Raw genomic sequence first — 17,908 nt, 5'->3', positions numbered from 1 at the left:
AATAAAATTTAGTGACGAGGATCCTGTGTCACAAGAAGTGTGTTTACACACGCACCGTGGCCCTGTTCAGTGTGCTGGTACGGGGTGTGGCCTAGGAATTAAAAAAGAAGGAACTGAGTCAAGTAGGAGTAGGATCTCCATCCATTGGATCCCTCCTGTCCAAAACAGGGAAACACAAAAACTCTTTTTGGAAGGAAGATCTGGATTCTTATTATAAAATCCAATTATCAGGAGCAGCTGTAATCTTTGGGGTGATCCTTAATAGCCAAACAATTTGGGAGTAATAACAGTGAAGATGAAAATCTATGTCTGTGTGAGATCAATCAACAATCAAATTTCCAAGGTTTATGTATCTGACCATATGTACATTAATTGTAATATTTTTTCCTTTGCTTAAACTTCTTTGAATTACTGTTCATGACCAAAAAATAGATTACTTCAATATAGCTCAAGCCACAATCAAAGGAGGAAACCTCTTACTGTCATAAAACCACAGGCCTGTTGATAGATAGGATTCTAGCTAGCATGTGTTTGTACATTTTCCACATGGTGATAAAGGTTTTGCAATTAGGAATTCCTCACAAAATTACAACTCTTTATCTGAAAAGCTGATTGTTTTAATTGCTGTGAACAGCAGCATCTTTCTAGATCTCCCAAACCAAAGTTTGATGAAGTTCATTTCAACAGCCATTTCAGTACTTGACATCCCATGGAATCAGGGAGCTGCATCCTCTGCTTTCTGTGGAATAAACTTTTTAGCTCCCAGCAATGTCTTTTATTTATTCTAAACAGAAAAAAAAAAAATGAATGAAGATGGAAAAAAAAGAGCTTTTGACAAACTCATTTAATGTGGAATAGTCCCAGAAAGAGCAGTTACCATCTTCAGAGCTGTTGATAGCATTTGAATTCTCTTTTAAAGAACATAGGAATATGACAAATGTCTCAATAACATCAGACTACTGTGAAAGCAAAAGTGTGAAGATTCTGTGGCCACACCAACGCGTAACTTATCTTAAACATTCATAATCCAGAAAAGGATTTCAAATTAATTAGGAATAGCTTGCTTTAACAAAACCAAGAGTTATGAAAGATATTGTTTCCACAATAGGAACATTCAAATTATGAGCAAATTTATTTTTTCTGTCAAGAACATTCAGCCAAGCCATATGGTTTATGTAATTTTTGTTTAAAAGAAAAACACATCTAAAGTTGTTTTCCACTGAAACAAGAATCATGAAGCTTACACAAACAATTTAAAAATGTGCTTTGTACATTACTTTTTACACAGTCAGCTTGAAAAAGAAAGTGAGGAACACAATAATCTAATGTGACTGGAAGGGGTTGGAGGTCTGTCTGTAGTGGTTTGATTCTTCAAGTGTTTAGGGAGAAAAAAGAATCTGCACAGTCTTTGTAAATGGACAAAACTGCATCAGAGAAATATCCATCATCAATCAATGTTCCAAAAGGGACAAGAGATTGAGTTTTTCCCTCTTTGTTCAGGTCAAACACAATGTTAATTTTGCTGAGGACTTATTTCAAAAATGAAGAAAAAAAAAATGCAAGTTAATACTGCTACTGAAGAAATATGGAATATTAAAAAAAGTCATAGATTGGAGACAGGAAAGGTGGGCAGAAGGAATGATAACAAAACTGAAAACTGGAATGGAAACTTTCACAAGAGAAATTAAAATAAGACTTAAAACACGTGGAAACCATGGAAGGAATTAGGAGACCACATTCTAAAACAGGACTGGACACTTTGCAAATAAATATTAATGTAAGTAACATCTGGAAGTTTTCAGAATGAACTGAAAGATGGCACTAAGAAATAGAATCTTTGTTGGAACAGTAGATCTTGTAATGAATAATGCAGGTAGACCTAGGTGCCCAAATATACAACTTGCAGTTCGTAGGACTTGCAAGGACTGGTGAGGTGAAAATGTGATTACCACAAAGTAGATCTTCCAGGAAACAGGTGGCACCTATGTCCAATCTAGAACTTACTCAGAGAGGTGAACCATAGGAAGTATATTGAAAAGAGTAAAAAACATCATGCCTAGAAGATCAAATTCTTTCAGTCTAAAGAGGTGTTCAGCTATCTTTTAGGTAAGCAGAAGACATGGACGTGGATCACCAGACTTGTTATACTAGTTATAATTTACTGAGGCTCAGAGGAATCTCAGATTATTTCAGATAACATAATGCAAATACCCACTAGAACTGCATCCAGAAATACTGCCTGCGGAAGTTCTGATAACGATCTCTGTAGTCTGGCTCTCAGTGTGCTGCAGAATTTAAGCCATGGAAGACTATAAATTATCCTTCTCTGGCATCATACTATATTGGTACTATGGAGCTAGCCATCAATTTGACCCAACGGCTCTAAGGAGAAAAGAAAAAGAAGAAACACCAACAGAAATGGAAGTGGTTTTGTAGATGTGTTTTTCAAGCACACACAAATGCCTGTGGTGATTTCTGAGAGAAGGTGGTAGCTGACTTATTTTAAGCACTGAACTGGTGTTGGACTCTTAAATGTTAATCAGGAACATGACATTAAGAGGATGTAGAATTTCCTGCTGAACTTCAGTCTTGCCTCAAAGAACCAAAGCACGAAATTCCAAATATCTATTGAGAGCCTTTCTCCAGTGGCAGAAAGCAAGAAAATAATTTTAAAAGTTTGAGGATTCCCCCAACAGACTTGATCCTCCAAGGAACTCCCCTAGGATTCTGGTAGTGAATGCTGGGCTATTGAGTGTGAAATTACTTCTATGAAATTCATGAGAACTGTTAAACTAGACATGCTAAAATGCTAGAGAATAGGGAATCCAATACTCCATCACCTAATTTGGCAAAAATGTAGACAGTCGCTGGGAAAGGTGCATTCATCCGAGAACTGAATTTGAGCAAGAAGTCTTGATAGCCAAGTTAGCATATGAGCTAATAATTTGCTTGGATTTGACTATTGCTAATGGCTGCCTAATAAATGCTAGAAACTGTATTAGAAAGTAAACTTGTGGAAACCCCCCTTCTAAAAGCATCTCAGGTTTGCAGATGATAAGAATTTATTTTTTTTAAATTATATTGTCCTTCTAGAGGTCAAAACTGTAGTAGTGTTTTACATTCCATCCTCAGGCAAGGAAATACGAAAAACAGTTGAAGCCTGCTTCAGGGTGACCTTAGCTGCTGTTGTTAAAGAAATTCTTTGTTGCTCCACTTCAGATTTTTCTGATAGGCAACGCATAGTATAACACATAGCAAAATTTATAAGCACAGATGCAGAAGATACTGATAAGAAAAGGATGGAAGGATGAACTTACAGACATTCCTCTGAATTTCTTCCAATTAGTATCGAGTGTACAAAACTGAAGTGGTTCAAGAGATTTCATAATCAGAAATGAATTCTTAGAAGAAAAAGCACAAATTACACCAATCTTGTACTGACAATAAATCTGCATAAAAGGTTTTGTATTTGTTTTAAATACCAAAGAAAGTGTAACTTTATTTTCCAGAGTAGACATTGGACACCAATGGAAAAGGAAACAAACACAGGGGAAAAGTTAGTACCACTATTACTGTAATATCCCTGACTTTGTGGTAATTTATGTATGGATGAAGCTGTTTTTTTCTGACTTCTAAAAGATTTACAGCTACTCTGTGCCTCTCTTAACCTGTTTCCTGTGCTGGTGTCTGGAAAATATATAGAACAGGAATTAAAGTACTTCCATGTAAGCAGAAGACAACAGCATGAAGCTGAGTCAAAGACAATAATTGCCTCAAAGTTTGTCTGCAGGGTGAGTTGGTGCCAAGTGACTCCTGTAACCCAGCATTGCTGTCACTCACCTCTGCAGAGAATACTCCATGCGCTCCCTTTCCAAGCTAACTGCTGTAACGGTCTCAGCTTAGAGTCAGAGGACATGTGCAATGGCCTCTTAAAACTGGAACAGTCAAGAACTTGCGAGGGCACTAGCAGTGCCTCAGGCTGGTGGTCTCAGTCCCTGTCCAGCTCAGAAAACAGCAGTCAGTGCTTATAGCTTGAATAACTCCAACAGTTTTCCAGATTCTTTTCCAATAAGAACTAAATGCACTGAAACTACAAGAATCCCCAGAGAGCTATTATTACTGTTATTATATTAATATGATATTGTTTATTTCTGCTAGATTTGGGGCCCTAGTGAGATACAAGCACAACAAGAATGTCTTAGCAAATTTGGGACGCTGTATCTAACTATGGGCTGAGAGAACACGTATTAAATTCAACCAGTCAAAGTAAGGCCGATTACCATTGTGTGCCCCCCCCACACTACCTGGATTCCATTGGAAGAAACACCAGGTAGGTGAGTCAGGAAGGAAGAGGGGGTGTGATCCAAGAGACACTGAGCACCCCCTCTGAACAATGAGGGAATTAAGTTTGTGGTGTCCTTGCCTTGAAGCTCAGGCATTGTCACATATTCCAGTAATCCACAAAGCATCCACCATCCTCTATCATCCAATATTTGATGATGTACAATAGTCACAGAAGGGGGCCTAAGCTAGTTACTTTGGTGAAATGGTTCACAGAAGCAGAGGCAAGCCTGAATCTCATCTTTCCTTATGACTTACAGGATAGCTATCAGTAAAAGTCCAAACCAGGTAATTATTGTTACTTCTACCGTAATTATTATGGTAGAAGTAAATGATTTCTTAGAAGTTTACAGCATTCTTAAAGAGAAGCAAAATTATTTCAGACTGCTTGAAGTAGACAAAACCAGCATAATCTAATCCTGAACAGGCTCACACCATTGTAAAGGAAAATTTGAGGAAAATATTTGACTAAGTGAAGGGTTATATATGAAAAAAGGACATATGGGAAAACTTAATAGAGAAGGGCTGTTTTTATTAAATAGTCCAAGAAAAAGCATAGGAGAGAAAAACTGAGTAAATCTCAGTAATTCAAATGGTATGCAGAAATTAAAACAGTCCATATGTAGGGAATGAGTGAGGTTGCATATACAAATTAATTTCCTCATAAGTAGAACTGGTAAAATCTTCACATTTTGTTTCCTCCAAAATGAATCTGTGCTTTGTATTTTATTTGACTGAATGAAAATAGAGTAAAACATTTTTCAAGTTTCCTGTTAAATTAAAACTTCATGAATTCTAAAAGCAATTGCCAATTTTGCAAATCCATTCAAAATTATCTATTTTCATTTTAATATTATTTTTCAATTCATATACATTACGAAAGAGACTACATCCTCTGGTTATCCATAGTAGCAGAGGTCTGACCAAAATGGTTAGTTTTTACCCCTCTGATTTATATTTTCAAGTAATATAACGATATTAAAAAGAAAGCATCCATAAAATCCAAAATGACAGTTTTTTTCACTAACCTGATACTACTTTTATTTCTGAAATGGTAAGTTCTGCAACAGAACTTTTTCCCATAGAAATTTTTACTGAACTGAACTTGCTTTTTTATTTAAACATTTTAAATACTCTCTTCATGTAGTGCTTTTTGAACATTGCTCAATAAAAGATTTTCCTCTTCCAGGCTGATAGCACAGTTACAAAAATTTCACTGGGAATTACACTGAAATCCAAGTCATTCCTCAGGAACTCAGAGAAAGAGATACCATCAGAGAGTCTGATCAGGTAGCAAATAAAAAAACTCAGAAGTTATTTAGATTGGAGTAAAATTGTTTTTTTGAGTTGGTAAACTGAAAATAGCCTGCTGAAGTCACATCATCTGCAATTTGGTAATTTATTTATTTTCTTTTAATCCTATTTGAAGTATCAACATTTCCAGTACATTGGCTTGATTTGAAGACGTGGCATATGACTCAGGATAAGCCCCAGTAAAACTTCTCATTCTTATCTGAAATACTCCAATTGCTGAAGGAGTTCCCCTCAGCTGAAAACATCTGCATTAGAAACATCATCTTACACCCATCACCCCTTAATGTCACAGGAAGTCAAAACTTCAGAGGGACACACAGCAACATTCTTTAGTGCATAAGCCTGACCTTGTTTTAATCTCAGTAACTGATCTGAAAGAAACTCTAAGTCATGGGAAATAATGCTCAACTAATTGAGTAAAAAGAAAATTATGATTTTCAAAAGTAATAGACATGACAAAAGGTACCTCATAAAAGAGCCCAGGACCACACCACATCACTATAGGTAGAACTATCTGCTTAAGACAAAAGGAAGCACTATTTGAAATCTAACACTGCTATGAAATGTACAGCTATTCCACGGTTTTCACCTTACCATTTTGTATTCTTTCCAGTTTTTTTGAAAATCTAGACTCCCATCTTCTCGGTGCTGTATAACTGTCCATCCTCCTCCAGCAATTTCCATATTGCAGAAGACCTATGTAAAGGAAAAAAAAAACAAAAACAAAAACAAAACAAAACAAAACAAAAACAAAAACAAACAAACAAACAAACAAAAAAACCCCAAAAAAACAATTAAACAAACATGCATTGGAATCCTGTCATCTTAGGGGAAAAAAAATATTTGTGAATAATAAAACTGAGGAAGCCTGTTTTCCTACGGATTCATGCCCCATGCCCTCAATGGTACCCTCAATCACTTGATTAAAACTGGAGCTCAGTGTAATTCTCCCAGTAATGTCTCCTCTTCTTTCAGCACATTACCCGAGAACATCTGCCCATCATCATCCTCTGCATCCCCAGTTTTCCTCTTCACATTCACTCCATGCTCCTTTTCCATTTTCTCTGCAGTGCCCCTGAAATCACTCCCTTCCTCTTAACAAGCAAGTATTTTTTTCAGTGACCATGTTTTCTATAGCTTTTAGCAAAGTGTCACCCTGTCTAAGAAAGAATCTTCAGGAATTCTTACAGAAAAAGCCCATTCCAGTAGCCCAAAATGTAACACAGGTGAGATTATTCCATTTTGCTTTGTATTGTAATGTTACCCTCATTGTGCCAGACAGAGTCCCAAAGCAGAAACAATTGATCTCAGTCTGAACTGCCTTGCAGTTGACAGGTGACATAGATAGGAACAGGCTCCAGAAAAGACATCTGTGGAACAAGCTCAGTAGTTAAGTCCTACACTGAACATATAAGGTCAAAACCTGCCATCAATGCACTAATAAAATTCTTAGATACTGAGATTTTGTATATTAATGGTAATTTAACAATTTGACAATTTTGCTGAAGTTTGGTGTTAGAGTATTGTATCAACTATCCTAAATTGTATTTGCCTGTGCTCTTGAATAGAAATATACCTCTATTTAAGTTAGGTGTCAATATGCAATAAAGTTGAATAGGTGTCACCCATCAGCTTAGTTTTTGGCATTCACATCAATTGTCAATCCATTCAGCATTGGTCAGTAATTTAAAGCTTTAAATTGGTTTGACGAATTGAAGGTTACTATTCAATTCAGTTAAAAAATAATTGTCCCTCAGTCGACTACAGAACAATATTGCACCCATGGGCAAATCAATTCCAAATCTTTCCTATTCATAAGCATTGTCAAAGTAATCCTGTGCAAGTGCTTTTGTTTTAATTTGCTCCAGGCATGCTGAGTGAAGTCTGTGTGTAGGTACAGGAAGGAAACAGAATATTGAACAGTGCAAACATGTGAACTTGATTTAGGGTAACCACAAGAAAACCCATAATTTGCTAGACAAACATTTTGGCCCTATTCCTCCTTCAGGGAAGACACTGTGAGTCGAAACATTTATCTACAGGATTTAATTTCTTTAGTCTGATTTACAGTGAGAATTTCTAAATGATGGATTTATTTCCCTTATAAGTAATTTCAAGGTCCCATGAATCCACTGCCAATTTTTAAAGCCTTAAATCCTCAATTGTATTAAGACTACCCATTTTAAAGATGTGCACAAATAAATGTTGAGGGTTTCATACAAAAATATAATAAAATACCTACAAAAATACTTCAAGGTTTTCTGAATAATATAGCAAATTAAAGGAGAAAACTGCACATTGAAAGAAAGACTTACAGCAGGACATTATTCACTAGCTATCATTGTGTGGTCTGGCACTTTCCACAGTGGTAGACACAAACACCTGCTGTATTAACAGCAGTGCCAAGCTGATTATAGATGTTCATTGTGCATAGCTCTAGCCAACAAATGTCCTGGACTGGCTTCTGTCCCAGACAAGGTCAAGGCACTCAGCCATTAAACACCTTTTAACATGTTCTGATATTTAACCCTCTACCAGAAAAGAAGAGGATGAAGAAAAGTGACTTAGAATTCATATGCATATTTAGGTTCTGAGTTTATTGTCAATAGAATTACCTGATTTAGATTAAAAGAGCATTGAAAGCATTGCACTCTTGCCTTTCCTTAAATGCGTGTGTAAAACACTCAAGCTTCTAAGACGCATATATGAGATTATTTATTCATATTTTAGCTTTATTGACTAAATTATTAAAAACCTCATAATAACAATTTAAAGATCAGCCCAATTTTAAAGTAAACAAAGTACAAGATGTACTAAGATGTGCTAAGACATTACAAATCTGAGTTGTTGGCATGCAGCAACAAGCTCAAAACAGCCATTTGAGATTCAGGTAATGTGTATCTGCTATGCAGAAACCAAGCCTGAAGGCAACTATGTTCGGACAACAGGCTCCACAGTGTATGAGGCTAGCATACATTTAATGGGTTAAAATTCTGAAAGATATGCTCAGAGAGGCCATCAACACCAATTTGGCAGGAAGTCCACTGGCAGAATATAGAAGGGAAGGAGTGGAGGTTGTGTTCATGGCACTGGTGGCAAATGATTTTGTGGAGCCATAAAGACCTAGAAACACAGCCCTCACTAGCAACTGATAACATTACATGTTCAGTGCAGTGCAGCCAGAAGTTGATAGAAGTTATACTCGTGAGGGCATTAGACAAGACAGTAAGAGAATCCAATACATTGATCCAAGGGTAGATACAGAGGTTCTGTGTGCACTCAGACCAGGCTACCTGGCCTGCTTCAGCTCCTGAAGGTGACACGTCTCCAAAATATTGATAACCTCACTTCCACTGCTCCACTGCTCATCAGCAGTCTCTGCTTCCCCTGTAGCTGATCCCACCTCTACAGGGGACTGAAAGGACTCTTCTTGCTTTTGCCCTCACCACAGTCATGGCATAGTCAGTTGTTAACACCACCAAGCATTGCACATACACACACCAAAGTAAGCTAATTAATTAGCTTCATACTTTAAGCCTGTCTTTTTCTCTTCCCATCTCAAAAATATGGAGTATCATCAAGATCCTTTTAAATAGAAGAGACTCCCTAATTTTTGATGGAGGGATGGAAGACTAATGAACTAAACTACTGAACTGTTGAAGCTAGAAACATGAAAGAAAAAATGCAATTTAAATTTGTAAGCATATAAAAATGAGGCATATAAATGGTATGGTGCTGTAAATACAGAGGATATTTTTCTATTAATATATGAAGGTAAAGCTAGGAAAAAAACTAAAACTGACAGTAACATTTGTGTATATGACAAAAGGATATTTTCTATTGAATGTCAGGATTCTAGTAAGTATCCCTTAGGAAATATAAAAAGAAATGAAGCTATATTTTTGTGACCTGAAATATAAAATTGCTATAAATAAGACAGTTGCCAGTGGCTGCGAGTATTACAGAAGGTAATGATATATTAGGCCTCTTAAGCCACGTCAGAGTTGTGCATTGCATTGTGGTAATCCAGATAACTAAACTGGCTTTAAACAAACGGGTATGTCTCCGTGGAGTACCTGTCAGGAGATTGCCTTGAGTCTCAGAGCAATCTAACTACGTCAGCGTGGTGCTATCCCTGGGCTAATTAATCCTGGCACAGTGCTGCATTGATGCGATTTTGAAGCTATCTCAGCAGGAGTTTGTTCAGCTATCTCTGCATGACATTACCTTGCAGACTGTTAATATGATCTTAGTGTCTGAAAAAACATCTGTTAAAGCATTCACACTCTCACTTGCCTGGGGTCAGCTCCTGCTGTGTTATCACCAGGGCAAGACAGAAACAGGTGGTAGGAGAAATGTCCTCAACACTCTCTCCCTCTCCACCCTCTGAATTTTCTTGCTAAAACAGGCAGCCTCCAGGAAAAAACGATGCGATGATATCAGCTGTTTTGTGCTGCCTGTATTGATTGATCCTAGAGTCTGCAAACAAGGATATGGAGGAAAGACAGGGTGGCTTCCGTAGTGTCACTGTCCTTGTATTACCAGTGAAGTGGGTTTGAGGTAAGTACACCAGAAGCATCAGTGCTTTCAGGTAACCATTGTCTTTCACTGCAACCCAGCTTCTGGGGGTGGTTTATGAACTTAAATAAGGCTAATAAAAAACACTGACAATTTGCACATGCGGTCTGGACTTTGATGTTACTTCTCTTTTTTCAGTTGAACAACTTCTACAGAACTTCTTTGATTGTTCTTGCCCTGTTCAGAAATGCCTCAAGATGTCTATGTATATCATGTCACGTCAATTATTTTTTCATTCACATTCACAAGAGTTAAATTGATATTTGCCCATAAAACTCTCCCGCCCCAATTCCACTCATTGTTTATTGAACTCTAATTCCTTAGCAAACTATAACATTGTGACATCTACAGGCTTCCAAAGGCCTTTAATAAAACCAAATTCAGTTCAGAAATAAGTTTCACATATCTTAACATCATAATAAAATGACTATAGACAGTAACATTAGTAATATTTGTTATTGCCTTTTTCTCTTTGCAGAGTCACCATTTCCCTGCAGTAAGAATAAGTTTTCCAGACAAATGTGGTTCCCTCCCTCTTGTTTGGCCCATTTTCTGGACAGGTAATCAGCCTTTAGCCTTGCTGGGCAACACAGATGATTAAGGGAATGGAGCATCTCCCTTATGAGGAAAGGCTGAGGGAGCTGGGTCTCATTAGCTTGGAGAAGAGGAGACTGAGGGGTGACCTCATTAATGTTTACAGATGTATAAAGGGTGAGTGTCACGAGGATGGAGCCAGGCTCTTCTCGGTGACAACCAATGATAGGACAAGGGGCAATGGGTTCAAACTGGAACACAGGAGGTTCCACTTAAATATGAAAAGAAACTTCTTCTCAGTGAGGGTGACAGAACACTGAGCAGGCTGCCCAGGGAGGTTGTGGAATTTCCTACTCTGGGGACATTCAAAACCTGCCTGGACACATTCCTGTGTAACCTCATATAGGTGTTCCTTCTCTGGTAGGGTGCTTGGACTAGATGATCTTTTGAGGTCACTTCCAACCCCTAACATTCTGTGATTCTATGTGGTCCCACCAGTGCCCCATCAGAGAGACAGCCGGCACTCCTCCTGTTCCCAGCTTCAGCTGACTCAGGTATCTTAGCATCAAAAATCTTCCAAAAAAACAGTCTCCTTTACAGACATAAGTTTCATTTTCATCAAAGAAAACTCCCAAAGATCTTTTTTGATAAGAACAGGATTATACGTGCTTCAGCATTTCAAAAAGTGTTGATATTCACCATGTTGTGTTCTTTACAGCCCTGGTCTCTGCAAGAGAAGCAGGATTTTTATAAATCTTTATTTTTCAAAACTACTAATTCTGCTATTTCCTTCCCTGTGCTACTGATAATCCCCCCCATCAGCTTCCTTTTTAATGCACTTTACTAATTCTCTTCTAAACTTTATCTCAGATTTATTTGCAGCCATAATCTGATTCAACTGAACATGCCAAGTGGGAGGAAGTGACTCAACTATTGATTGTATGTTGGAATTTAGAAAGAATCCTCTGTCAGTGAGAAAAAAGAATGTCTGGAATAATACAGTTTATCAATTTCTTCAGTCTGTTGTATTTTTTTCAAGATTGAATATAGCTCAGGTTATTTAGACTAGTACAACATTTTGCAGAATGAGAACTTCAATGAAGGCTCCAAATACTCATTTAAGGCCAGAGCAACATCACATTAAAAAAATAAGAAAATAAAACAAATATTTACTTTACCTTTTTAGGATCTGACACATTGTTAATATAAATAGTGTAGACCCCACTTTTGTTAAAGCCAGATTGGTATACATCTGCACAGTCTCTGAAAGGCTTTTCTTCCTCCTTTTTTGCATTCTTTAGGAAAACTGTAAAGCAAAAAAATGTGATAATACAAGTTACAACAGCAATCTTAAGTATTTCTGTATCAAGAAGTTAACTTTTGCATGTTGCATTCCTTCTAAACATATACAGTAATTGCTGTGCTATGGTCCTTACACAGTGTAAATGCTATTAAAAAAACAGTATGAAAGTTTCAGACAGATGGCAGAGTAGGAACCAGCAGAGCATCCTGTCTGGAGAGATGAAGCCAGCACATTCCTTTTGAGTGCAAAGATCTGTGCCACTGCACGTGTTGCCCCTGACTTAAGTGGTATCTTGGAGGTTGCCAAAGAAGGCCCCAGAAATGGCACAAGGAGGTAGACAAGCTTGTTCAGTGCTGTCATCTGTGACAGATCCTCATCTAACACTGCAATGCAGAACCCTGGAAGGAAAGAGTTTGTTCCCCTACTCTATGAGGGACTGCCTTTTGAGCAATCTAGAGGCTTGGGGCAAGGGACCTGTTTACTGAAGTTTTTGGTTTTGTTTGTTTGCTTGTTTGTTTGTTTTCCAGATAATTATTTCATATCTACAAGCATAAAAGTTGTTAGATACAATTGCTGGAAAAAAGAACAGTGTTAATGAAGACAGTTATTTAGATGCATTATTTACTGAATTTATTTTTGACTCAGAACAGGAAAATAGTGAACTTTAGAACATCAATGCAGATCTTGATCCTGTATATTGCAAACAGACCACATATGCAATTTGGGGTTGAGAAACTGTGAGGGTGAGATGTTTGAAGACCTCAATCTTGAACAACCAGGAGATTCCCTGTAGAAGAATTAACATCTGAGAGTGTTCCTTCACTTTCACAAACCAAAGCAGCATGACCCCACACGATACTGAAGGATATGACTTCATTCCAACAACACATACTTCAGGCACATCAGTATTCCCATGGAAATCCATCAGTCTACTCAGATTCTTAAAGTTAAACAAGTCCTTAAGTGCTGTGCAGGGCCTGGGCCAACACTTCATTAATCCCTGCAATAAGGAAACAATATTTAAGTCCTCCAGACATGCTCATTGTCTGGTGACAGACACATCTTTTACATTATTGGCTTGAAAATGCATGTTATAGGTACAAAAGGGAGTGTGCCTTATTCGCTCTCAATGAAGTGGTCTGTGCTGCAAATCCGGTGTGTTAACAACGGTGTGTAAAAAGCAAGAGCCTTACACAGCACGTGGGACTATCCAGGCCATAAGATGGTATGCCATAATGCCAAGCCTTTGTAGCGTAATGTATTATCTCCCCTTTGAACACTTCAAAGCAGTATTATAGGATGGCAAATTCCTGCCAGAACTATTGGCATTAATGCCATTTCACAGATGGGGAAAATGAGGAAGAGAAAGGCTAAATGCTTTACCTCAGTGATTTTGTGAATAGGTTAAAGTAGAAAAACAGTGAAAAATCCAATCCTGAACTGTAAGACTATTCTGCTCTCTAGGTAGTAATTTGCACATCATTGGTTTTTGTTGTTGTTTTTATTTTTTTTTTTTTTAATGTGTTTTATTTTGTACTTCTAAAATTTGATTTTAACAAACAAAAGCCCCTTGATTCTCCCTTTTCATGTATTTGCTGTATATTTACTATTTTTATCCAACATCATCAATAAAAATAAAACCTGTTTCATACAGTTGCATATGAACTTCAACTGGAAAATCAACGGCTTTGAAATTTGTTCATAGTCGTAAAAGGTAGTGCTGGAAATGCAGTAGATGACACACTTCCTTGTCAGGTGGCAGGGAATGAGTTCCTCAGCAAGGGATACATCAACAGTGCACTCTCAAATGTGTAATTTTTTAGATAAGACGTAGAACTGAAGAGTTCGTGATTTGTGTTAATTAAAGATTTCATGGTACTTTCCTGTAAGCAGATGTTAGTATCAGTGGCCAAAGTCCAACTTGAATAATTACTTGGGGCTGGAGCCAAAGCCTAGAGGAGTTAAAGCAAAGCCTTTCATTGATTTCAGGGGGCTTTATATTAGATCCGTTCTTCCTGGCCTGAATTTCTCTAATACTGTTGTTTCAACTGCGGACATCAGTCTCTCTTGTCCAGAAAATGTATTTAGTTGTGCAGAGGCAGAATGTTCATTTCCTTGAGTCTTAAAGTACTTATATTTAATACCTATCTGTAGAGAGACTATCTTACCTCCATTTAATCATTATGCACACATAAAAAACTACTTAGAAATACATACTCAAGAGTCAACGATGTGAATTTGAATTTGGTTCCTTTTACAACTGGAAGTTATATATAAAAAAATAATGAATATATCCTAAAGTTCATATTATTTAAATTTTAAAGAAGATAAGATTTTAATTTCAGAGGAACCAGAAGTAGATTCGAAAATATTTTTTTAAGGAGATAAATCTCTAGGAAGGATACTTAAAACTAAATTATTTCCTCATTCTTAAAGACAAGAAAAAACACAAAAAGATGCCATAGATATGCCTTCCATCCTTCCTCTCAGTATCAGACAGCTGAAGTACCTGAGATCACAGAAAGCAGATCGGATAATTTCCTATAGACTGAGCATCCCAATACCCCTCTTTTGCAGCCAGTTTTATTCAGTGAAGCACTGTAGTCAGGAGAAGATGGCTTTCCTGATGTGCTTCTCATCCCTCTCTCAGGACCTGGTGGTCTCACTGGAAGGGAAACTCATCTCCTTGTGAAGGACCTGAACTACTACAGATTACAGCAAGTATATTAAGCATGACCTGCACAAAGTTCAGTTTTTCTTAATACATCACCCTGTAATTTGCAAGACCAGCCCAAAGTTATCAGGAAATTAACACTCAGGAATGTTACTGGTAATGTTCTTTTAGGGTAAAATATATTTTTTCTATGGTTTGCTGTTTTTCTAACCTAATATTCCATACAATTGCCAACTCACTTCTACCTACTATAACTCCAGATTGTTTTTTCTATAATGTTACATAGACCTTGAATCCTTTATACATCAAGTGAAGTTCCTGAGTGATACGTTGGCTAACATATGGTAGATGTGTAAATAATTTAAAAGAAAAAAAAAAAGTAGTTCTAAAAGAAAATGTGCAGCTATTAAGTTTCTTTGTTCAGCTTAAAGATCTTAATTGACTTGAGACTTATTTTTAATCTGTGTTTAGCTATTTCCAAATACAACGTTTACACCACCTAAAGAAAAATATAAGTCTACATCAAGCATAATAATATTATCATCTTTTTAAACCTGAATGCCTAGCCAAAATTTGGTGCCCTGGAGGGTTTTTCTGATTACCTTTTCTGGATGAATAAACTTGTGATGAAGTCATGCTCCTTTGAAGCAATGATGCCTATGTGGAAAATCCTGCTTTCCTGAACAGAAGGAGAATTAATGAGAGAAGTAAATTCTTCTTCCATTGCACTTCTGAAAGTCTTTTGGTTAATTTTTAGCCCAATAACTTTCTCCTTGGGCTACACTACTTGTGTTTCCCTACCTGATGAATTATTTCTTTCAATTACCAGTCTTTCAGCTGTTTCTGTTCCTTGATGCCTTGGATGATGATGTGAGTCCAGGTAACACACCAGGTGCTATCCATAATTGCCCAGAGGTCTGTCAGATGGCTGCTCCCATGTAGAGGCAACTGCCCTGGCACAGCAAATGCTCTGCAGTCCCATGGAGGGACAGGACAGGGACCCAAATCAATGAGGTTTCTGCTAATCCAGAGGCTGTGAACTACCAGGGCTGAGCAGCTGCTCTGCTGCCCATACTAACAGGGTATTAACCTTCAGTAGAAAGCTGGGGTCAGCACCTGAGGTTGCAGTCTCTTCAATTTTGTTGGAAACAGTTACTGGGCTTGCAAGTGAGAGAGTTCAAACACGTAGGGCCTTTTCCAAAAGCAAGAGCCAGGGAAACCCCTTAACTGATTGTTAGTTGAGCGCCTTTGTGTAGGGTGAAGCTATTTTTCCACTATTAGTCACAAAAAACAAGTCAACAGTAAATGAGTTCACTAGTTCCTAACAGCTATCACAAATGAAGGATGCTTGCTTTTCTGAGCAGGTTTAAAGAAATACAAACTGACCACTGTGATTTTTTAATTAAAAGTACTTATTGTTTTTGAGAAAATGAAGTGGTTATCTCATTGTTTTTCAAGATTCTGTCAGATATTTGGTGAATGAATAGTCCAGTTAATCTGCAAGCAATAAAGAATGTTAAACTGCAGTTCATTATGTTGACTGAATCAATAAAATCACAGTCATATTTACTAAATTATTTAAGATCTGGGCTGCCATATTTGTGAAATCATTTGAGACTGAGTTAATCACTAGCATCTTACGTCCTTTAGTAATACTGCCAGCAAATGGAAGGCAGCTGTCGGTTTTTCTGCATGATAGTGACTTATTTGGACAGCTATGCAGAGATATCTGTGGTGTCCTAGTGAATGATTATATTTTCATTGTTTTAATGCTTTATTTACATGAATCTTATGTTCTTGTAGGACTTAATAATCGCTATACATACCAAAACACACTTAAAAAAATTCTTCATGCATTTGAAGCCAGGAAGGAAAAATCTCCCTCCATCTTACTGGCAAACAGAACTGACCTAAATTTTATCTGTTCTATCAAAAGCATCTGAGGTGAAAATTTCTGTCCCCAGATGAGCAGTTTCTAAAAAATAACAAAAAGGAAGGTTATAAATTGATGGCTTTTACCTACAGCTGTAGCATTCCAGGACAAGGGTCATTCAAGGACCACCAAATGGCAGCTTCTGTCTAGATCCAGACTGCAAATAAATTTTGCCTTGATCTTGTCCTGGTTCCAGACACATGGTGGGGAATCCTACATTTCTATAAGAGACCCTGTATCTGTGACCTCTTTCCCAGACATTTGGGTGCAGCTGCTGTGAACCACCACAGTTCCAGTTATGATGGCAAATAGTGCCTGGCTTACGATGAATCGAATCAGGAACAGTTTGCTGATGTTATCAAAAGGATGTCAGTCAAGTATCCCCAGTGAGGAGGCCTGGAACATGGCCCATACAAGTATATATGTTCCCAGACTTAGCAGCAGGGACCACAAACAGATCTGAGAGAGAAAAGGTGAAGATTATTTTTGTGTTGAGGAGGAAAAATATGCAGAGGTACAGTCACTCAGATTTTGCTGACTTACAGCCAGAGGTATAGTCTGTTGTTTCAGTGGCTTAGTCCTGCATATAGCAACCTCCATCTGAGAACAAACATTAAACTGCAACCTAATATTAATAGCTGGCTGTGATGTGCAACTACTCCCTGCAACAAGGCAAACCTCTGACAACACGGTTGTGTTCAAGTGTTACACAAACCACAGGAAAAGTCACAAACCTGGAGGCTGACTTCAAGTCAGATATGCTCTCCAAGTAACTACATTGTTGCCTACAAACGGAGAGCTGAGCCATGTAAAAGCAAATTTGTTTCCCTGTCCGGAAGGACTTGAAAAGTGCATTATCCGGATTCTAGCCTATTCAGGTATGTAATGCATACCACGTGTTTTTCCTCTCCAAAAGTATTTCTGAATTATTAAATCTACCATCATCACCCAATATAGCCAATGTGAAAAATAATTAGAAAATTACAATCCATTGAAAGGTACAAAATTAAAAAAAAAATATTGCAGTTAATTATTATTGATAAAACATCAGGAACTTTTTACATATCTAACTAGCTGAGCTGAAGTTTTAAATGTGAGCTTATATGCACTTAGTACCCAAATCTAAATCATTATAAAGACAAACTACCACTACCTGAATCAAAACTTTCTCCAATTTCATTTCTTCCTATATTAACAATATGTTTTATTTTCACCTCCAAAAAGTCTGAAT

The 17,908-nt window shown here is 37.3% G+C and overlaps 1 protein-coding gene across 1 annotated transcript in view; it reads right to left on the bottom strand.

Annotated features, from left to right (window-relative positions):
- The window catches only part of ANGPT1 (angiopoietin 1), a 158,253-nt gene that overhangs the window by 45,151 nt on the left and 95,194 nt on the right, over nucleotides 1–17,908 (bottom strand). The window contains exons 5-6 of the mRNA XM_065832658.2: nucleotides 11,946–12,073; nucleotides 6,250–6,351 (exon numbers count right to left, since the gene is read on the bottom strand). Coding sequence (XP_065688730.1) covers nucleotides 6,250–6,351; nucleotides 11,946–12,073 — 230 coding nt within the window. The remainder of the gene's footprint in view (nucleotides 1–6,249; nucleotides 6,352–11,945; nucleotides 12,074–17,908) is intronic.

This window comes from Patagioenas fasciata, chromosome 2 (genome assembly GCF_037038585.1).
Source record: "Patagioenas fasciata isolate bPatFas1 chromosome 2, bPatFas1.hap1, whole genome shotgun sequence".
NCBI classification, from domain to species: Eukaryota; Metazoa; Chordata; class Aves; order Columbiformes; family Columbidae; genus Patagioenas; species Patagioenas fasciata.
This window is presented reverse-complemented; position numbering and strand designations above follow the sequence as displayed.